Genomic DNA, 23,470 nt, shown 5'->3' with positions numbered 1-23,470 from the left:
CACCCTGCTTCAAAGAAAGAATCAGAATTCACAGCAGAAACACTGGGAGATGATATTATCTTAGTCCAAGAAAAAAGGTGGTAAGTTAAAATCACCTTTGTGAAGATAACTGATTTTTTTGGTAAGACCAAGCTTTCATACCAGTGAATGCTTTAACTCAGGGATTTGGATTCCCATGTCATGCCAGAAGTCGAGCAAGAAAAATGCTCAGGTCTCTTCCAAATACAGGATTCACTGGCCTTAAATGTATAGAAAAGTGTTCGCTGTTTTCATTTCAGGTTTGTTGGCACATATGGGAGGAACGAAGACAGCAGTGCTACTTCTAAAATGTCCCATGGTGAAGGACACAATCAACTAAAGCAGGAGGACCAGTGACTGTCATGCCATCTTCCTCCTGTCTGCTGCACGGAGCTAACACACAAAACAAAAATCCACAGATATTTACTAAACATATTCCATGTTCGTCCACATGTCTTGGCTGAGGACATACAAGACAATTCCTATCTGCTGGTGTATAGAGTCTGCTTGGAGTAGCAAGTCTGTTAAAAGGACTCAAAAGATGGCAATTCTCCAATTCAAATAACTCACCAAGTGGCTGTTCACTTTCAAAAATAAAACCGTCAGGACATTCTTCTGTCACAGACTCCTTTTGTGGTCAATTTGGTCCATTATTTCATGACAACATGACTTAATTTCATGGGACAATGGAAACACTTTAAAACAGCTAATATGATTTAAACAAGGAATATTACACTAAATGTACCAATGTAAATGATCCACACTAGGTGTCTCTAAATGACCTGGTGACTTAAATGATCCTAGTAGCTAAGTCTACAAATAGCAGCAAGTGGCACTGACAGACAATAACAATTCCATTCTGCACTGTGATTTTTCATCACAGCCTGTCTGAAATTGAATAGTGAACAAAGACTGGACAATATAAGAAACTTACCGCAGACTTACAGCAAAACATGAGAACCAGCTGAATGTGACTTAAGCAAAAACACACTAATAAAGAGAAAAGTATCTGTGAGTTAGTGTGGAAATTGCCGTCTCATAAGGATCTCTTAGGAGAAAAGATAACCGAATAATAAGAGATGATTTATTCTCTGTTCTACTCCTCCACCTCTCAATATACTGCTGAGTGTTTGGTGTAGGGAGGGAGAAGGACCCGCCAGGCACACTGCCATCAGCTCCCATCCAGGGAAAGGGGCTCCACAGGGACTCATCTGTGCTGTTCTCCACAGGGACACTTGTGACAAGACACTAGCTATGATGATTCCTTCACTCACTGTGGGGTGGATGTTCATCCATTTACAAGCTCTAGAATGATTTCTGGGACTCCTTCACACATGACAATGACCACACCTTGCACTCACTATGGCTCAAGAACTCAATTTCCCCACCTACTAACCCTCCAAATAGAGCAGGTGGTACACAGGGCAGCTCAAGCCAATAGGTTTTTCCCAACCTCTAGCCTTGGCTGAGTTTTATCTCACACCTGACCAGAACATGTATCCTCTGTATTTTTTCTTTGAAGCTATGGGAATCCAACAGGGAACAGAAACCGTGCTGGTGTGGTATGATAGTAGAGAGACTTTCACACCACGCAATGGTTACAAGGACACTGGGGAACTGCAACAGTAAACACAGAGCTCTCAGATGAACAAGCAGAACTGCATAAACCTGCTATCCCTAGGGGTCAAGGGCACCCAGCAGAGGCTGGGTGATTAGAATCCAGGTCAGAGGAGTTGGGGTTCAAACTTAACCCTGTGAGGAGAAGGGGTGTCCCAGCTCCACTGTGGCCCCAGCAGGGAATGACAAGGCTGGTTCTGGGACCCTGAGTACCTAGGGGTGGGCAGGAGCCCTCTACTGCCACTGCCAGGAGCTGTTGGGACAAGGCTGACAAGAGCAGCAGGCAGACAGGAAGGAGCAAGGTCCCTTTCCCCGCTCCAGGCTCCCAGTCTGTGTTAGAGCTCCCTACCTACACAATATAGATATTGGAAGTCAGTAAAATCAATAATCCGCACTGGCTGGTGTGGCTCAGTAGGTTACACTGTCATCCCATAAACCGAAAGGTCCTGAGTTCAGTTCCTGGTCAGGGCGCATAATGTATTTAAGTTGAGGGTTTGGTCAACACTCAGCACACATACAGGAGACAACCAATGGATGTTTGTCACATTCATATTCGTCTGCCTCTATCCCACCGCTGCCCTCTTTCTAAAAATTCAATAAGCATGTCATTTCGTGAGGATTAAAAATAAAAATCAATAGTTCAAATATCCCAATTTCGTTAAGAAAAATTGTAAACTGGATACCAGATGCTGGGGTCTCAAGTTTATCAATAAAGAACAACCTCCACATCACTCACACTGAGAGTTCATTAAGGGACAGACACAAGAATTACTTAAAAACACTAATTGGAAGATGAGGTTCAGCTGTGATGCACAGAGAGGTTTGCTGATTCCTTACCTTGAAGGGAACGTGCTAGCTAGTCACAGGCAGCCCTGGGAGCCACAGGCCTTCCCTCTAAGGTCCCGTCTGCGTCACACTGACAGTGCACAAGGGCAGAGGAGACCTGTGCTGCTCCATAAGGGTTGACGACCAGAGGGAAGGAGGGCTGGGCAGTGACAGCGACTCAGTAAAAGTCAGACTTTTGTTACTTTCTGGTACATGCACACATAACACAGACTGATAATGGGACGTTCTGCATGCACGGGTTAAGATGGCTGGAGGAGAGGTTGTGTGTGAGGTGCTATCGATGTGTAGTGCACAGCACTGGGTGAGGGACTGACAAACACGTTAGCTGTTGTGATAAGAGCCCATCTGCTCTTCATATTCAGTGAGCTCTGCTGCCCACAGGAGGTAAGTAAGGGTTGGGTGGCTTTTTAAAATGATCTTTTATGCTATAGTATTTGAAATAAAGGCAGAGATAAAATTTAAGGGTTTTTTTTACAGCTTATGAACTTCAGTAGCTAAATTTATTTCCATTTTTTAAAATTTTAATGTATATCTTAATTTAAGTATAGTTGCTGGACAGGCTAGTACTGGTCAGATTATTTCATGTGTAAACATAGTGATCTGACATCTCCAAACCTCCCTACAGCACAAAACATACTTTTTAAAAGTTATAAACAGTCATTATCCTACCACTCTACAACTCTTACTATATGTCATAGATTTTGCTATTTACTGTGTATGTACCATAACTGTGGTTCTATAACATTTGCAATTATTGGTTCACATTTTCCCTTTAAATCTTATAATAACTCTTTCCAATGTATGTGTAAAATTTCCATGAGTATCATTTCAATGACTGTATAAACAGCTCATTAAGTTAATGTGGAATACTTTGACCAATTTATCGTTTTGTCAAAATTTTGTTTACAACTTTCATATTAAAGACAATTTCAGAGAGAAAAAAGAGTGCTACTGAGTAACTGCTACTCCCCAAGGGAAGGGCACACACTTACTCCTCTGATCAAGTCCCCTGTGCGCTCTCAGTGTGACATGGAGAAAGACTCTGGAAGCAAGTGGCCACCCTCACCTCAAAGCAGGTTAGAAGGTACAGTTTATGGTAACGCCCTCAGAGGCCACCTAAAGCCTATGGGACCCATCCCCGACCACTGTGTTGGAAAACTAGAAGGAATCAGTAAAAGTCAATCTGCCTCAAAGGCAGGAGAGCCAGCCACACTCTACTAGTCACCTACAGGGTCTGGTCAAATGTCCTGTGTCAGGATAAGCATTCTCATGAGGGAAATGACACAGACCTGGACGAACCAGGTGAAAGTGCTGCTGAAAGACACTGGAGAACATGGAAACAGTCTGTACATCCACATCATTCACAGCTCAACACTCAAAAGTTCCTGGGGACCACACAGCCCAAACTGTTTCTCTGAGACCCAATGCCCAGCTCTGCCCTCTATTAGCTACTGGCTCAGCAGCTTGCCCCCAAGGCTGTGAGCAGTGAGCACGGCTCCCACACTGTCCGCAGGTTTCTCCTTCTCCCCTCCCCCCTACACGCCCTGTGTTAATCTGTTCCTTCACTCAGCCTGCTCGTTCACTCCCCAATAGAGGTCTGTAATTTTCATATGAAATATCTCTGCATCATGCAACTAGAACTTCCTGAGATTGTCTTTTAAGTGGCAAGTACAATCTGGGAGAACAGACAAGCAGCTCATTGGGTTTGCAGGACCACTTCCTTCCCCTACAGCTTTTTCATCCTTCCCAAATCTTATGACATTATGCAGTTACTGAGTTTAAACAGTCAGGGTACAGATGGAGAAAGATTGTATTCAACCTTTGGAACTCACAATAGGAATTAATATAATTTTTAAGTTCACAGATATTCAATTCAATGAACAATAAAAGAAAATATTGTATCTGAATAAAAAAAAAAAAAACAGTAAGTGTAACCTATGGAAAGCTTCCTTCAGAGGAAGAGGGAAAGCCTGATCTCCCACCATGAAGAACCACGGCAGAAGGGAGCAGCAGTGAGCTTCTCTGGATCCAAGTGGTAGCTGAGCACTTAGAGTGGGGTCTCAAATGTCACTGCAATTAGAAATGACTCTCCTCCCACAGTGCTCTCCGCAGGGCACCCTTGACATCTGTGTTCCTCAGGCTGTAGATCAGCAGGTTCACCTTGGGGTTGAAAAGGCTGTAACCAAGGAAAGGATCTCCTGCTCCTCCTCGGGATGGCGTGATTTTTGGGGGGACCCACAGACATGATGATGGGACTGCCATAAGGGAGCCTTACCAGGCAGAGGTGGGAGGAACAGGAGGAGAAGGGCTTCCCGCAGCACTCCCCAGACTGGATCCTCAGGAGGGCAAAGGGGATGCACGTGGAGGTCACCAGCACCAAGCACAGGGGCCCCACGAAGATAAAAGGTCAGGAGAAGCTCACCAGTTGGCCCAAGGATGCTAATCACCTGGATGTCTTCAGTCTAGATGGATGGCCACAGTGACCAGGAATCCAGAGCCCTTGTCAGGAGGACCTCTGATTAGCCCCTCTGTCTCTGACTCCAGGTTCACTGCTCAACCATTAGGTGATAAAGTATCTTCTAGGGTAGATAATTCTACAGCAAAGGTCAGCACACTTCCTTGCATCATGTGACTGAATAGTCACATTCCCAATTTTATGTAAATGAACATTTATGTATTCTGGCTTATGCATCATCCCATGGTGCTTTGGAGAACAAGATGCAGTCCCTGAAGAAAATTTCCAAAATGGATCTAAACCCTGAAAGCCAGATTCACAACCAATTTAACCTCATTGAAGCAAGACGTAGGAATACAAACGAATCTCTTTCTAACAGCAAGAGATGAAGTGCCTTTTCTTTTTAGTAACAACTATTGATAAATTGTCAATTCGCCTGAACGAAAACGAAATCTAAAGCGTGGAATTCCTCATACAGGGCAAGAAGCACCCAAGCAGGTTGAAGGTGATGAGCGATGAGATTTTTCACTGTGAAAGCGTGCTTCGGGAGAAAGGGCAGGATAAATAAAAAGGTGCACATTCAAGATAAAATCCTATAAAGAGAAAATTAAACTATTACTGACCATCTCAGCCTTCCTCCACCTCACTCTGCCCCCACCTAACATCTTCGTTTCTTGTCTGTGCTCTCTCCAGCCCCACCACAAAAACATAGCCTCTGAGCACAGGAAATCAAATGTTTAGAGAGCACACGCTAGCCGCCTGCCCCTGTCCTTCATGCTATGCTCAGTGAGGCACACAGGTTGACACAGAGTTAGTACTCACTTGGCTTCACATTCTGTTGCAGTAAATATGTTGTCACACTCACTAGGAACTTGGACTACATTGATAATAAGTAAATGTATAATTTACACAATAACAAACATGTGAATTGCCCTGAAATGGAACCTCAGTCCATGATGATACACTCCACTACAGTTTCCTTTGGCTAGGGAAATTATTGCATGTGTTCCATCTAGTTCATAACAAAGAAATTTCTTTTTCTAGGTTTTATCTTTTCCAAGTAAATCTATCGCATGGGTAATTCTTCACCAATAAAAATTAACCAAATCTTGAATATCTTTAAATAATTGCTCTATAAAATATACATCTAGTTAGAATCTCTAGTAAAAGATGAAAACAAGGCAATGGTGTACATCTTTACTTCACTATTTACTTATAAAAGAAGCTGTTAGCATGTCATTGTTAAGTACAGTGCTGCTGGGTGAGTTTTCTCTTTTCTGTAGGTCCTCTTTAGAAATGCTTATCTTTGTTAATGCTAGCATGTAAAGAATTTCATCATGAATTAATGCTAAATTTTGTCAAACACTTTATTAGATCTACTGATATGTATCTACGGCTTGTTAATGTGGCAAATTATGTTCATTGTTTGTTTGTTTGTTTGTTTTTATTTTAATCATTGTTCAAGTACAGTTTTCTGTCCTTTACTCCCATCCCAGCCCACCCACCCAGCCCTCCCCACCTCCCTCCCATTTCCACCCCCCCTAGTTTTTGTCCATGTGTCCTTTATATTTGTTCCTATAAACCCTTCCCATTCACCCCTGATATTCCCCTGAAATTCTCTCCCCTCTCCCCTTTGGTCACTGTCAGCCTGTTCTCTATTTCAGTGTGTTTGGTTATATTTTGCTTCTTTGTTTTGTTGTTTAGGTTCCTGTTAAAGGTGAGATCATATGGCATTTGTCTTTCACTGCCTGGGTTGTTTCGCTTAGCATAATGCTTTCCAGCTCCAACCATGCAAAGGGTAGGAGCTCCTTCTTTCTTTCTGCTGCATAAAATCCCATTGTGTAAATGTACCATAGTTTTTTGATCCATTCTTTTACTCATGGACACAGGTTGCTTCCAGCACTTGGCTATAGTAAATTGTGCTGAAATCCATCAACAAAGTTCATATGGAGTCATTTCAATTTCATATCTAAATGCTAAAGCACGTTCTATTAAAAAAACTGACCAGCTTGCAGGAGACTCCCTCAATCACTCAATGTCTGCTTCTGACAGCTAAAAAGGAGTTTTTGGGTCCACACCTACACACAAGTCATAACATTGAGGCTTTGTCTAAAGGAAGATCTCTACATTCACCATGTTTCATGAATGCATGAAGGCGTATTTCTCTGGGACTTAACCCTTAGGGCCGACGCCTCTCCCTCATCTTCTCAGCAATCTCAGGCTCTGAGGCCACTCTGGGGCCTTCAGTTGATTACCTGCCTTAGCCTCCTCACTCACGTCACTTCATGTGCCTCTTGCTTCCTGGCCCAAGGTTTCCTTTTGCCCCTGGGGAAAGTCACTCGCGATTACTTGGTGGCCACATACAATTGTCCTGTGGGATAATTGACACCCATGGAGTGAGATACACAGTTTACCAATGAAAAGTAAAAATAAGATATTAAGTTCCTCATGTGTTTTGTTTTGTTTTGTTTTGTTTTGTTTTTGGAGAGGGGCAGGGAGACAGAAGGAGAGGAGGAGAAACATTATTGTGAGAGAAAAAAATAGATGAGTTGCCTCTTGTATGCTCTCTAACCAGGAATGAAACCTACAGCCCAGGACCTGCATTGACTTGGAATTGAACCACTGACCTTTCACTTTGCGGATGATGCAGAATTGCACCACACCAGCCAGGACTTAAGTTCTTCCCTTTACTCGTCCCGGTAGCAGCTGCCTTAGGTGCTTGCTGCTCAAGGCCTCCCATAAGGGATTCCCATGGGGTAGAACAGTTCGCTGTTTCTAACATCACAGAGTGAGCAGCCTCAGTAAGTCACCCTTGAATTTGCTTTCCGTACTCTTTCGTCACTCCTCTTTTTCCTCATTTATAATTAATTGTTGATACATGAGCTCTTACATTGGATTTTATTTTGGGAGGACACAGGCTAATGAAACCACTGATGTTGCCAAAGGCAAGTGGTAGAGAATCCAACAGGAGATGGAAAGGCACTCTCAGCCAATATGGTAGGGAAAAATTTGTTTGTCTGTTCCCGATGAAGTATGAGGGAGAAGGAAGACAGCTAAGAAAGGTAGGTGGTCAGGTGCATGCACACGCTGGCTTCCCCGCTGGGGTCTGAAAGGACAGAGATAGGTTTGTTAGGTCTGACAAGAGTGACCCTGAAAAGCATATGAGTGTTTCCCCACATCTCCCATTAGTGCCTCTGGGTGGAGACCAACGTGCGGGTCAAGTGCATAAAACTTTAGGACCCGGGGAGCGAGGAGAGACAAGTGCTGCAGAACTAAGTTGTCTAGACAAACATGCCTGAGGCAGCTCTCCTGGATCCTTGCTGACTGCATAGTTTCTAAAAGAAATTCAGATGATTCTGCAAGTCCCCAGTGGTGGTGGTGGGTGCAAATATTGGAGAAGTAGGGTGACCACTTGCACAAGGAATCAGCATGGTGCCAGAAAAATAACTTGGTACCTAAGGGCGTCAGGGGCGTCCAATGAGGACCAAGATCAAAACAAAAGGCTCGACCATATTTCCCAGAGGCTCACAGCACCAGGGAAGTGTGATTAAGGTGGGGGTGACACACCAAAGACGTCTAACTGACACTGACTCAATATACAAGAGAACCGACTTCCCACAGCCCCATGTTCCAGGGTCAGAGACAACACATATCCTGGGATCTCAGCAGGTCACCGCTGCCCTCACCAAGGAACTCACGTCCACAGAGAGACTGACACATGGACCCGGAGCATGCCGTGGGAAAGAGGCTCTGTAAAGCAGGCACGCAAGACTGAGAGAGCTTCAGCAGAAATGTCTACAAATTCACGTGGTCCTGACACACATACAGAGCCTCATTTCCCCATTGCCAACCTCCAGTGCTGCTAATTAAGATTATAAGGTAATGACAATAGAATAAATAAGTTTCTTAATCTTCGTTCAACTATTTAGAACAGAACAAAAATAGACTTGTGGCCCAATAACATATTTATGTATACAATACATTAAAGTAATGCCAATCCCTCTATTAGACTCTAAACCCACCTGCCTGTAAGTAGAAATTTCATATACAATTGACCATGAACAATGAAGGGGTTAGGGGAACTCACCTATATGCAGAGTCTGGGGGAACTGATCCCCCATGCATTTAAAATTATGTGTACATATTTGACTTCCTAAAAACTTAAGTACTAATAGCCTAATGTTAACTCAATGTTACTGATAATTTATAGTCTTATATCATCGGTCAAATAGTCTTCAGAGCAATTACACAGTCTGTTCTTATTTCTGTAAATGTTCTAAGTTTTGGTCATTTCTCATAGAAGACAACAAACTAATGAGAGAAAATGTTAATTCTGCCAGGGACTCTCATCTACGTCCATTCTGCCTTCTTCCTCTCATCTCCACCCTCCCGGACCCCCAGCAGTGCTGCACAGGCAGGGAAACACAGCAGCAGGGACAGGTCCAGTGTGTCTGTGGGTTTCAGCCTGACATCCTCCAGGGCTCTCTCCTTGCTGTTAGTTCCATCAGAGTGACACCCTTCATCCTCTTTCCCTTGTAGTCCTGGCTCATGCTTTTCCTAATTTATGTTGCTGATGCCTCAGAATACATCACTGTCACAGACATATGCAGGTAAATAACCAAATATTTTAAATATAGAGCCAGTTTTTGAAGATGACAGTTGCTAAATTTAGAATATTTCAATAGTTACTATGTAATCAGTCTCAACTCCTATTTTTGAAATATTCTCCCAATAGTTTATTTTCTTCAATTAAATTTTGTCTACAAGTCCTGATTATGGAATATATGAAGTAATTCCCTCTATTCAATATCCCTCAATACCATATTACAAGTGCGTGTACCGTGCAAAGACTGGAAAAGCGGTTCATTTTCCTACGCAGCATTCTCACAGGAGGGAGCAGAATGGGCTTTCTCCAGAGGCAGTCTCAGGAGATGTTCAAGAACATAAAGGGATCCCCTAGGCAGGTGTGTCTAACTTTTTGGTGACTGTGGGCCACACTGGAACAAATAGACTTGTCTTGAGCAACACCATAAATACACAAACAGTAACAAAACTAAAGGGAAAAAGAGGTTTTAAGTAAATGTATAATTCTCTGTTGGGCCTCATTCATAGCCATCCTGGGCTGCATGTGGCCCATGGCTGTGGATCGAACACCGCTACAAGGATGTCCCTGTATCCTGTGTACATCTCGGGTGAGGTGACTTCTTGGGTCCCTCTACACTCAATTCTCTTTTTATCAGTGAGGCTCTCATGAAGGTCTCCCCTTTTCCAGCCTCCTTCTCAGAGCAGCGTTGACTTCCCTGTTCCTCAGACTGTAGATCAGGGGATTCAGCATGGGATTGAAGAGGCTGTGAAACAGGAGGAGGTACTTCTTCTGCTCCTGGGGGTCCCCATGTTGGGGTCCAACATACATGATCATGGCTGTGCCATAAAAGAGCCCCACCACACCAAGGTGGGAGGAGCAGGTGGAGAAAGCTTTCTGGCGTCCCTCTGCTGACTGGATCTTCAGGACAGCACGTAGAATGTGACCATAGGAGACCACAATTGCAGACAGTGGTCCCACCAGCACTGACACTGCCCCTGCTAAAACCACAACCTTGTTAAGGTACGTATCTGCACAGGCGAGTTTGAGAACAGCTAGAATTTCACAGAAAAAGTGGTTCACTTTCTGGGGCCCACAGAAGGGCAATGGTAAGAGTAACACCAGATGTACTAGGGCCAGAAGGAGTCCTGAAGTCCAGGAAGCCACTGCCAGGGTGATGCAGAGTCTCCAGCTCATGATGGTAGAATACCGAAGGGGCAGGCAGATGGCCACGTACCGATCATAGGACATCACCACCAGGAGAAGACATTCAGTGTGAGCAAAAGTCAAGAAGAGAAAGGTCTGTGTCAAGCAGCCAGCAAAGGAGATGGGCTGGGCTGGGCTCAGGAGGTTGACCAGCATCTGGGGCACTGTGTTGCAGGCATAGGCTATGTCGACAGTGGCCAGCTGGGAGAGGAAGAAGTACATGGGGGTGTGCAGTTTGGAGTCCAGTGAGATGAGCCCCAGGATGACCCCGTTGCCCAGCAGGGTGAAGGCATAGAACACGGAGAAGAGCCCAAACAGGAGCAGCTGCATCCTTGGGCTGAGCGGGAATCCCAGTAGGAGGAACTCTGGGACAGAAGTCTGGTTGCCCCCCATTTTCCCGGAGGAGAGACAAAGCAGCTAGCTCACCATGTTTGAGTCCCCCAGGGATAAGTTTAACATGGTAGACATGTGTGTGTCCTCCTTTCTTCCCTCAGAAAACATCTTCAGTGACACTTCTGTCCTGTTCATCAGTGACTAAGTGAATCCTGTGCACTGCAAATGACACAGGAGGAATTTTTTCACACTGATAAATTAAATGCCAGTATTCTATTACAGTGCTCAGTAAATCTTACCTTTATTTCCAAACTTCCACCACAGTTCCTAACACATTAACATGCCTACTGCCTCCCTAACAGCGGACACTTCCTCAGTCAGCAGCACTGCTTCTGAGACCTGCCTGGGAGGAGTTCCAACCTGCAGTGCACACACAGCCACCGTGGGGAGGGGGCTGTGGGCCTGGGTCTGCACCCACACGTGAGGGTGGGAAGGAGGACCAGGAGCCTGTGGGAGATCCTCCTATCAGGGGATCTCACAGATTCGTGCCTTCATTAGATGACTTACTTGTTAGCTTGTAATTTTTACTGGCAGCATCATCTTGAATTAAGTTGAGGGAATGGCTGGCAGACTGCCACAACTTTAGCTGGATTTAGGGGAGAGAACTTTGCCTTTTCAGTTTTGCATCCACAGACGTTCTACTCTGATCATGCTGCTTCATGATCGGATATTACTGATCACACACTTATCCCTTATGAATATTTATATTCCATGCCTGCATGTGTGGATAAAGTATATGTTATGTATATAGTTACATACACAATCACATGCATACACATATACTTGAACTATTACTATGTGCAAGTGTGCACAGTACTTGCTTTCTCCTATATTATTTTCTACTCTCCTTCACTAGTAAAATGCTGGTTGCATGATTTCTTGATGGGTCATGGCCTGGGATGTAAAACTACTGATCAATATCCAAGGCTACAGCTAAAGCTCTAACTATATCCTCATATCCTTAGAACCTGTAACATATTTTACAGATTAACTCAAAAATGAAAACATTATTCATCACAAATCTTTATTTTCTGTGGTTTATCAATCTTTAGAAGAGTATTTCTACCAGGGTGGGTATTTCGAGGTTGACTTTGTAACAATTAAACCACTGCTTCCATTTCCTTGTCTCTCTGACTCCATGCCCTTCTTTCATCCAGCACCCATCTGAATGTCACAAAAATAAGAATCTCACAAAATTTCACAATTGTGGTCCCATATCAGTTCTCCATTCCAATTTCCTCATAAGTTAATATTTGTAAGGTTTGATAAGCAAAAGTGTGAAGGTTCCACCCTGCTTCAAAGGAAGAATCAGGATTCACAGCAGAAACACTGGGAGATGATATTGTCTTAGTCCAAGAAATAATTTCATAACAGTTGGAATCATCCTCATGAAGAAACCTGGTTTTTTTAGTAGGACCAAGCTTTATATTAGTGAATGCTTTAACTCAAAGATTTGGATTCCCATGTTATGGGAGAGGGCGAGCAAGAAAAATGCTCAGGTCTCTTCCAAATATAGGACTCACTGGCCCTAAATGTAGAGAAAATTGTTAGACATTTTTGTTTCAGCTTTGTTGCCACACTTGGAGTGAAAGAAGACAGCAGCGCTACTTCTAAAATGTCCTATGGTGAAGACACAATAAACTAAAGCAGAAGGACCAGTGACTGTCATCTCATCTTCCTCCTATCTGCTATACGGAGCTAACACACAAAACAAAAATCTACAGATATTTACTAAACATATTCCATGTTCATTCATATGTCTTGGCTGAGGACATACAAGACAATTCCTACCTGCTGGTGTATGGAACCTGCTTGCAGTGACAAGTCTGTTGAAAAGACTCAAAAGATGATAATTCTCAGATTCAAATAACTCACCAAGTGGAAGTTCACTTTCCTACTGAAATTTTCAGGATGCTCTTCTGTAACAAACTCCTTTTCGGATCAATGCAGTCCATTATTTCATGGAAACATGACTGAATTTTATGGGACAATGGACTGACTTTCAAGCAAATCTCGGAAACAGCTAATGTATCTTATCATTTAAACAAGGAATTTTTATACTAAATGAATCAAAATAAATGATCCATATTAGGTGTATATAAATAAGATGGTGTCTTAAATGATCCTATTAGCTACGTTGCTAATTAGCAAACACCTGGCACTGACAGACCATCACAATTCCATTCTGCACTGTGATTTTTCATCACAGCCTGTCTGAAATTGAGTAGTGAGCAAGACTGGACAATATATTAAACTTACCACAGAATTATGGCTAAACACCAGAAGACCAGCTGAGTGTGACTTGGGTTAAGCAAAAGCACACTAATGAAGGGAATAGTATCTGTGAGTTAGTGTGGAAATTGCCATCTCAAGTATCTCTTAGTAGAAGGGGTGACCAAAGAAGAAGAGATGATTCATCTCTGCTCAGCCCCACCACCTCTCAATATACTGCTGAGTGTTAGGTGTAGGGAGGGAGAAGGACCCGCCAGGCACACTGCCATCAGCTCCCGTCCAGGGGAAAGGGGCTCCACAGGGACTCATCTGTGCTGTTCTCCACAGGGACACTTGTGGCAAGACACTGGCTATGATGATTCCTTCACTCACTGTGGTGTGCATGTTCATCCACTAAGAAGCTCCAGAATGATTTCTGGGACTCCTTCACACATGACAATGACCACACCTTGCACTCACTACGGCTTGAGAACTCAATTTCCCCACCTACTAACCCTCCAAATAGAGTAGGTGGTACACAGGGCAGATGGGGCCCCTAGGTTTTCCCCACCCTCAGTCTTAGCTGAGTTTTCTCTCACACCTGACAACAACATGTATCCTCTGTATTTTTTAAAGTCACCACAAGGAATACAACTCACAAAATAAGACCAGAAACCAGAGACCAGGTAGCAGGACCTGTAGAAGGGATCAGGAGAAGGAGAAGGCATCCCAAGGGGACTTGTTAAATCCTGTTTGGTAGGGTTTAACTGCAGTGCCAAAAGGGAAGGGAAACTCTCACCAGGAAACAATCTCTACCCTATCACCTCCAGAGATTCTGAGTCAAGGGGGAAGACACAGGTTTCCCCTGGGACTCCAACTACTACTGTTTCCTCCCCTTCCTGCAATGGAACTGACCTCCTTTTTGACTTCTGGGCAATGCAACTGAGACAATCTGGTGGTGCCTTGGTGATTTAAATTTCTCTTTTATTCTCTTATCTACCTCTGTCCTCACACTGGAATACAAAGGTGGTAGAAGATCACTCCTTAAAGTAATTTCAGTGTACAGGCCACCCTACAAGGAAACAATGGAGGGACTATTTCAACTGCCAGAGCACCCCCTGCAGGAGGTCTGAGATGGGCTCTCCCCCGTTAACCCTGTCCCGTGAGGGGCGCATCGGTGACGGGAGTCCAGACACCACCCTCCCATACTGCACAGATACAGTGCCCTCACACTGATAGTGTCATTTTAATATCTCTACTTTTTGGTCATGTCAATTTTTATTCCCAACATTATTTCATATATACCTTTCCCCATTTTTTGTCATCAGTTGTATCTATTTTATTGGCGTTTGTAAAAAGACCTAGGCTTATATTTTAATGATCTTCATAATTTTTTAATTTTGGGCAATAAAATTTGCTCTTAGATAAATTATATCATATCTGTATTTTCATTCTTGATCATGGTGTCTTCTTGAGTTAAATATTTACCTTTTCAATTTGTCTTGTTTTGTTAATAAATGTAATTTGGGTTCTAAATTGGCTTTTTATCTACCACTTTGGCTGCACATCTCAAGTCTGATACTCAGAATTTTCACCATTAACACCGTCAGTAAAACACAAGTTCTGTAGAAGTGCATTTTCAGGTTTCCAAATATTTTTATTATCTTTATTGTTTATTTTGAATTTATAATCACTGTGGTGTAAAATAATGACCCTTGGGATACTGATTCTTTGAAAAATCTGAGCACTTTTATTGCTTTATATATACTCAATTTTTCAATTTTTATATTAATTTCCATGTAATTATTCTCTATTTCTCAAGCATAGGATTTTTATATATTTACTAGGGTAAGCTTGTTAATGTTGTTACTCAGATCTTTGATATCCAATTCCTTCAGTATTATCAATGTATTTCTGAAGGCATTTTGTTAAATTCCCCACTATAAAGTGAAGTTTACAAATCTTTTCAATAGACTTCTCTGCTTTTTTTCCTAATTCTGTACCATGACCATGTTGTTACAGCTATACATATTAATGACTATTACATCTTCTTTGTAGGCTATTACCTTTATTATTATCTAGTATGTCTCATTATACCAATTCTTTTTACCTTATATAAATGTAAATACAAACATCTGCCTCTCATTCTATTGTTGCATCAACTAATTACATTATTTGCAGAACATGTGCTCTTCATTGCCATTACCCCAGCCTGTTTCTGCAATTGTGTTTTCATTGTTCTTAACAACTGTATACAGCTGTGTTTTATGGGTTTAAAAAATCAACGTGAAAATAAGAGGATCTAATCTATTTGTACTCAATGTAAATACTGAGATATTTAGACCTCTTAGCACGTGCATTGTCTGGGTAGCATCCTTTCCTTGGCTTTTATGCTTCTCTCCTCTGACAGCTTTACAAACAGAGGCCACAGCATTGTCTGGCCTGGCTCCCCCTTAATTTTACCTCTTTCACATTTTTCCCTCAGTTAGAGACCAAACTTCCAAATTTCTTGGGTATTTTCCCTCAGGGTATAAGTAATACAGATGCATACATCGACAATAACAGGATCATTCTGAAAAGCACCAGGTAACTTTAGAAATATTTTATACTAGTTTTCTGTTCTTTCACTCTCACACTTGCTCACATGTTTTTGTTTGCAATCATTTGTATAAGTGTCTTAATTTCAGAGTGTTTTCTCACTTCTCTTTGAATCAGATGGGATCCACCAGGGAACAGAAACCGTGCTGGTGTGGTACGATAGTAGAGAGACTCTCATACCACACAATGGTTACAAGGATACTGGGGAACTACAACAGGAAACACAGAGCTCTCAGGTGAACAAGCAGAACTGCATAAACCTGCTATCCCTAGGGGTCAAGGGCACTCAGGAGAGGTTGGGTGATTAGAATCCAGTTCAGAGGAGTCGGGGTTCAGACTTAACCCTGTGAGGAGCAGGGTTCCCCAGCAGCACTGTGGCCCCAGCAGGGAATGATAAGGCTTCCTATGGGACCCTGAGTGACTAAGGCTGGGCAGGGGCCTCTGCTGCCACTGCCAGGAGCTGTTGGGACAAGGCTGACAAGAGCAGCAGGCAGACAGGAAGGAGCAAGGTCCTTTCCCCTGCTCCAGGCTCCCAGTCTGCTTCAGAGCTCCCTACATAAGCAACACAAGCAATTGGAAACCATTAAAATCAATAATCAGCTCTGGCTCGTTGGCTCAGTAGGTTGTAGTGTCGGCCTATAAATCCAAAGTTTGGGGCTTCGGTTCCTGGTCAGGGCCTGTATATACCTAGGCTGAGGGTTTGGTCCCAGTGGGCACACAAACAGGAGGCAACCAATGGTGTTTCTCACATCTATGTTTCTCTGCCTCAGTCCCTCCCCTTCCGTCTCTCTAAAAATTCAATAAGCATGTCCTGGGTGAGGTTTCAAAATAAAAATCAATAGTCCAAATGTCCCAATTTGGTCAAGAAAAAATGTAAGCTGGATACCAGATGCTGGGGTCTCAACTTTATCCATAAAGAACAACCTCTACATCACTCATACTGAGGGTTCATTCAGGGACACACACAAGAATTACTTAAAAACACTAATTGGAAGATGAGGTTCAGATGTGATACACAGAGAGGGTTGCTGATTCCTTACCTTGAAGCGAACGTGCTAGCTAGTCACAGGCAGCACTGTGAGCCACAGGCCCTCCCTCTAAGGTCCCGTCTGCATCACACTGACAGCGCAGACACAGAGGAGATTGTGTGCTGATCGCTAACAGTTGATGACCAGAGGGAAGGAGGGCTGGGCAGTGACAGCAACTCAGTAAAAGTCGGACAGTTGCTACTCTCCGGTACGTGCACGCATAACACAGACTGATAATGGGACGTTCTGCATGCACGGGTTAGGATGGCTGGAGGAGAGGTTGTGTGTTAGGTGCTATCGATGTGTAGTGCACAGCACTGGGTGAGGGACTGACAAACACGTTAGCTGTTGTGATAAGAGCCCATCTGCTCTTCATATTCAGTGAGCTCTGCTGCCCACAGCAGGTAAGTAAGGGTTGGGTGGCTTTTTAAAATGATCTTTTATGCTATGGTATTTAAAATAAAGGCAGAGATAAAATCTAAGAGTTTTTCGTATATCTTACAAACTTTAGTAGCTGAATTTATTTCTAATTTTTAAATTTTCATGTATATTTAATTTCAGCATAGTTGGTGTACAAGCTGTTACTGGTTAGATTATTTCAGGTGTAAACATAGTGATCTGACATCTCCAAACCTTCCTACAGCATGAAAGGTAATTTTTAAAAGTTATAAACCGTCATTATTCTACCATGTTACAACCATTACTATACTATTGTATGTCATAGATTTCTCTACTTAGTGCATATACATGGACATAGCTGCAGTTACATAGCATTTGCAATTATTGGTTCACATTTTCCCTTTAAATCTTATAAAAACTCTTTTACATGTATCTGTAAAATCTATACAGTCATCATTTAATGACTGTATAAATAGCTCATTGAGTTAAATTGGTACAATTGATAACTTTATCATTTTGTTAATAATGACTTTACAACTTTCATATTAAAGATAATTTTAGTGGGAAAAAAAGAGGGCTACTGAGTAATCATTATTCCCCAAGTGAAGGGCACACACTTACTCCTCCAATCAAGTCCCCTGTGCACTCTCAGTGTGAGATGGAGAAAGACTCTGGAAGCAAGTGCCCACCCTCACCCCAAAGCCGGTTAGAAGGTACAGTTTATGGTAACACCCTCAGAGGTCACATAAAGTTGTGGGACCCATCCCCGACCACTGTGTTTGAGAAGTAGAAGGAATGAGTGAAAGTCAATCTGCCACCAAGGCAGGAGAGCCAGCCACACTCCACTGGTCACCTACAGGGTCTGGTAAAATGTCCTGTGTCAGAATATGCATTCTCATGAGGGAAATGACACAGACCTGGACGAACCAGGTGAAAGTGCTGCTGAAAGACACTGGGGAACATGGAAACAGTCTGCACATCTACATCATTCACAGCCCAACACTCAAAAGTTCCTGGGGACCACACACAGCCCAAACTGTTTCTCTGAGACCCAATGCCCAGCTCTGCCCTGTCAGCTACTGGCTCAGCAGCTTGCCCCCAAGGCTGTGAGCAGTGAGCACGGCTCCCACACTGTCTGCAGGTTTCTCCTTCTCCCCTCCCCCCTACACACTCTGTATTAATTTTGTTCCTTCACTCAGACTGCTCGTTCACTCCCCAGTATGACTCCGTAATTTTCATATGAAATATCTCTTGCATAAGAAAAATGCAACTACAGCTCCCTGAGATGGTCTTTCAGTGGCAAGGACAGTCTGGGAGAATGGAGCAGCAGCCCTTCGGGTTGCAGGACCACTTCCTTCCACCGCAGCATTTTCTTCCTTCCCAAATCCTATGACACATGGGGTTACTGAGTTTACACAGTTAGGGTACAGATGGAGATACACAATATTCAACCTTTGGGACCCACAATAAAAAATTAAAATAATCTTTAAGTTCACAGATACTCAATTCAATGAGCAATAAAAGAAAAAATTATATCTGATTTCAAAAAATCAATGAGTGTAACCTATGGAAAGCTTCCTTCAGAGGAAGGGGGAAAGCCTGTTCTCCCATTATGAAGGACCACGGCAGAAGGGAGCAGCAGTGAGCTTCTCTGTATTCAGATGGTACCTGAGCGCTTAGGGTGGGGATTCAAATGTCACTGCAGTTAGAAGTCACTGTCCTCCCACAGTGCTCTCCCCAGGGCACCCTTGACATCTGCACTCCTCAGGCTGTAGATCAGCAGCTTCACCTTGGGGTTGAAAAGGCTGTAACCAAGGAAAGGATCTCCTGATTTTCCTGAGGATGGCATGATTTAGGAGCCCTGGACATGAAGACGGTGCTACCAAAGTCAAGTCCCCGCCACACAGAGGTGGGAGGAACAGGAGGAGAAGGCCTTCCTGCAGCCCTCTGGATCCTCAGGAGCCAGACTGGATCCTCAGGAGGGCAAAGAGAATGCATATGGAGGACACCAACACCAAGCACAGGGGCCCCAGGAAGATAAAAGCTCAGGAGAAGCTCCCCAGTAGACCCAAAGGATGCTAGTCACGAGGATGTCTTCAGTCTAGACGGATGGCCACAGTGACCAGTAATCCAGAGCCCTGGTCAGGAGGACCTCTGATTAGCCCCTCTGGCTCTGACTCCAGGTTCACTGCTCACCCATTAGGTGATAAATTATCTTCCAGGGTAGACACTTCTACAGCAAATATAAGCACAATTCTTTGCTCTTTATGCTGTTGCATTTCCAATTTTATGTAAATGAACATTTATGTATTCTGGCTTATGCATCATCCCATGGTGCTTTGGAAAACAAGATGCAGTCCCTGAAGAAAATTTCCAAAATGGATCTAAACCATGAAAACCAGACCCACAACCAATTTAACCTCATTGAAGCAAGACACGGGAATAGAAACCAATCCCTTCCCAAAAGCAAGAAATTAGGTGCCTTTTTTAAAATAACTACTATTGATAAACTGTCAAATCACCTGGACAAAAAAACAAATCTAAAGCATGGATCAGAAATTCCACATACAGGATCTGAAACACCGAAGTAGGTTGATGGTGATGAGCTCCAAGAAGATCTTACTGTGAAAACGTGCTTCAGGAGAGAGGGTAGAATAATAAAAAGATGCACATTCAACATAAAATCCCATAAAGAGAAAATGTAAACTATGATTGACCACCTCAGCCTTCCTTCACCTCACTCTGCCAAACCTAACATGTTGGTTTCTTGTCTGTACTCTCTCCATCCCCACCACAAAAACATAGCCTCTGAGCCACAGAAATCAAACGTATTCAGTGAGCACACGCTAGCCGCCTGACTCTGTCCTTAATGCTATGCTCAGTGAGACACACAGGTTGACATAGAGTTAGTACTCATTTAGCCTCACATTCTGTTCAGTAAATATGTTGTCATACTCACTAGGGACAGTGAGGACACTGATAATAAGTACATATTTTACACAATACCCAATATGTTAATTTTCCTCAAATGGAACCTCACTCCATAATATACACCACCACAATCTCCTTTGGCTAGGGAAATTATTCCTTATGTTACATCGAATTCATATCAAAGAAATTTCTTCTTTTCTGAGTTTTATCTTTTCCAAGTAAATCTCCATCACATGGATAATTCTTCACCAATAAAAACTAACAAATCTTGAATACCTTTAAATAATTGGTCTATAAAATACACATCTAGTTAGAATCGCTAGTAAAAAGATGAAAACAAGGCATGGTGTACAACTTTATCTCATTCTTCCTTACAGGGGAAGATGTTAGCATGTCGGCATTAGGTACTGTGTTTGCTTGGTGTTGGTGGCTTTCCTTTTCTTTTTCTCTGTAGGTTGTCTTTAGAAATGCTTATTCTCTGTTATTACTAGCATGTAAAGAATTTCATCAAGAATTAATGTTAAATTTTGTCAAACACTTTATTAGATCTGTGAATATGTATCTTTAATTTGTTAATGTGGCAAATTATGTTCATTATTTAACATTAAACAATTGTAGCATTCAGGAAATAAAAACCTTAAAAATGTAAAATTATTTTATTTTATGGACTTCTACTAATATTTTCTTTAAGACATTTGCATCTATTTCATGAATAGCATTAGATCGATTTTCAGTTTCACAATCTATCTCAGGTTTGGTATCAATGGCATAAACAGTAAGAATAATTATTTTCTCATTTTACAACAAGTCCAAAGACAAAGAGTCGTGGGTTGGTTAAAGTAAAGGACTCAAAAGGGCATTAAGGTCCCGGTGTGATAAGGACCAACTCACACACCCAAAATATTCCCAACCATCCCTCCCAGGGACCTCCTTTTCCCCAAAAACCTCCGCAGGGCACCCTTGACCTCTGCATTCCTCAGGCTGTAGATCAGCGGGTTCAGCATGGGGTTGAAAAGGCTGTAAAACAATGACAGGATCTTTCTTTGTTCTTGAAAGTGGCGGGACTTGGGGGCCACATACATGACAATGGCACAGCCAAAGAAAATTCCAACCACACAGAGGTGGGAGGAGCAGGTGGAGAAGGCCTTCCTGCGGCCCTCCCCAGACTGGATCCTCAGCACAGCAAAGAGGATGCATGTGTAGGAGACCAGCACCAAGCACAGGGGCCCCACTAGAACAAACACGGAGCCCACAAAGAGGACAAGTTCATTGAGCCTAGTGTCAGCACACGCCAATCTGAACACTGATGTGATTTGACAGAAGAAGTAGTTGATTTTCTGAGGCCCACAAAAGGGCAGCCTCAGGAGGAGAGTAATGTGGACCAAAGCCCAGAGGAAGCTAAACAACCAGGACATGGCGGCCAGGACCACACACACTCTCCAGCTCATGATGACAGTGTACTGGAGGGGGTGGCAGATGGCCACGTACCGATCATAGGACATCACCACCAAACACATGCACTCTGTGACAGCAAATGCCAAATACAGGAAAGTCTGAAAGATGCATGGACCAAAGGTGATGGTTTTCTTGTGCGTCACCAGGTTTGCCAGCATCTTAGGAACTGTAGTCGAGGCATACGACATGTCAACAATGGCCAGGTTTGAGAGGAAGAAGTACATGGGGGTGTGCAGGCGGGAGTCCAGGCAGATGAGCCCCAGGATGACCCCGTTGCCCAGCAGGGTGACACTGTAGAATACCAGGAAGAACCCAAAGAGGAAAACTTCACGTTCTGGATCAACCTGGAAGCCCAACAGGATAAATTCTGCAATCCACGTCTGATTGTTTCCCATTTCCTTTTGACTGGTGGATACCAGGCTGCCCTTAGAACAGAAACTTCACAGCTGAAAAGCAGAAAAGGAGAAAAGAAATGGTATGCTCACATAGACTGAGAATTTATGCCCAAAGCCACAAATCAGTAAGTCATGGATTCAGTCCCGCTCACGGTCCTGTGATGCTGATCTGCAAATTTGGCTTTAGAGATATTTAGAAACTTTAGATGTTAGCCAATATTAAAAATTGAGAGATTTCACAGAAAAATTAGGCTCTCTGGCTTCCATGAAATAAATACAAAATGTGATACTCCTTGGAATGTACTGTAAGCAATACGCAGCTGAAGATAATAAAGAGAGACAGCCAGGTCCCTTTTCACTTACCACAACTTCTAGGAATCTCTGTTTTCTCCCAGAAATTGAAGGGGAGTGACACTTAATTTTATCACGGCACTTACACGATTGGTTGTGGTCCACAGTTTTAAGAAAAGATTGATGCTCAAGGGGAGTTCTGTAGTTCTCCTCTACTTGAAACAAAGGAAAATGACAGATCAAAAAATAAAATGCAAAATCCCAAAGAGACAGCCAGAGTTTCAAATGGGACAATTCTTTCATATACCAGGAATGAATCAGACACATGGCATGCTCATCATGAAAGCAGAGTGTCATACCTGGAACTCAGCTTGTGTTTTGGGAGATTGGGGCATCAACATGGTTCCTCAAACCCAAGCACCTGGGCTGGGGCCATAGAAGCAGGTATAAAGCAGCCACTGGGCTACTTACTGGATACGAGGACTGTGATGAAGTCAATGTGCTTGCGGCCTCTCCTGTTACATCCCCAGAGCCTGAGACACTCTCACAGGACCCGATTCTAGGCAAGGGGCCTTGGAGCCTGCTTGCAGGACTACACAAGCTCAAAAGCCCACAACACAGAGAAAGAGAAAGTGGAAAAACCAATGTAAAATCAAATAATAATAAAAACAAAAAGTCTTTGTGTGCCCCAAAACACCTTTGAAGACACACAAGTCTCATGTTAAAGAGGAAAAACTCAGTAAAAAATTACTTTGGTTTTCCCTTCATAACATCTTCATTAATTACATTCAAAATGTAATTAATTCATTCAAGATGCTATTCATCTTAAATAATTCATTCAAGATGCAATTAAATGCATAGAAAATCTTCCAAACACTCTAACAGAGGATGGTAAGAATGTCCATAAGAATGGATTAAAAAAGGCATAATGCTTACTAATATTAACTTCACTAAATGAAGAAAAAAGAATGCAGGAGCCAGGAAAACAAATCAATTACATACTTTGAAATGAGAATAGAGCCACATGAGTTTTAAAAAGCTGATA

The 23,470-nt window shown here is 42.9% G+C and overlaps 2 protein-coding genes across 2 annotated transcripts; both read right to left on the bottom strand.

Annotated features, from left to right (window-relative positions):
• Positions 1-10,103: 10,103 nt before the first annotated feature.
• LOC114507846 (olfactory receptor 2A25-like) lies at positions 10,104-11,117 on the bottom strand. The gene has a single exon (XM_028525867.2). It carries the CDS (start codon positions 11,115-11,117, stop codon positions 10,185-10,187), a length of 933 nt encoding a protein of 310 aa, XP_028381668.1. The 3' UTR covers positions 10,104-10,184.
• Positions 11,118-20,863: 9,746 nt separating this feature from the next.
• LOC114507397 (olfactory receptor 2A12-like) lies at positions 20,864-22,134 on the bottom strand. Its single transcript, XM_028525232.2, has one exon. It carries the CDS (start codon positions 22,132-22,134, stop codon positions 21,172-21,174), a length of 963 nt encoding a protein of 320 aa, XP_028381033.1. The 3' UTR covers positions 20,864-21,171.
• Positions 22,135-23,470: the final 1,336 nt, after the last annotated feature.

The sequence above is a fragment of the Phyllostomus discolor genome, chromosome 10 (genome assembly GCF_004126475.2).
Source record: "Phyllostomus discolor isolate MPI-MPIP mPhyDis1 chromosome 10, mPhyDis1.pri.v3, whole genome shotgun sequence".
In the NCBI taxonomy this organism is placed as follows: domain Eukaryota; kingdom Metazoa; phylum Chordata; class Mammalia; order Chiroptera; family Phyllostomidae; genus Phyllostomus; species Phyllostomus discolor.
This window is presented reverse-complemented; position numbering and strand designations above follow the sequence as displayed.

Bases quoted from the DNA above. Each gene is read 5' to 3' on its own strand.
- LOC114507397 (XM_028525232.2), bottom strand. From the start codon at position 22,134: ATGGGAAACAATCAGACGTGGATTGCAGAATTTATCCTGTTGGGCTTC.
- LOC114507846 (XM_028525867.2), bottom strand. From the start codon at position 11,117: ATGGGGGGCAACCAGACTTCTGTCCCAGAGTTCCTCCTACTGGGATTC.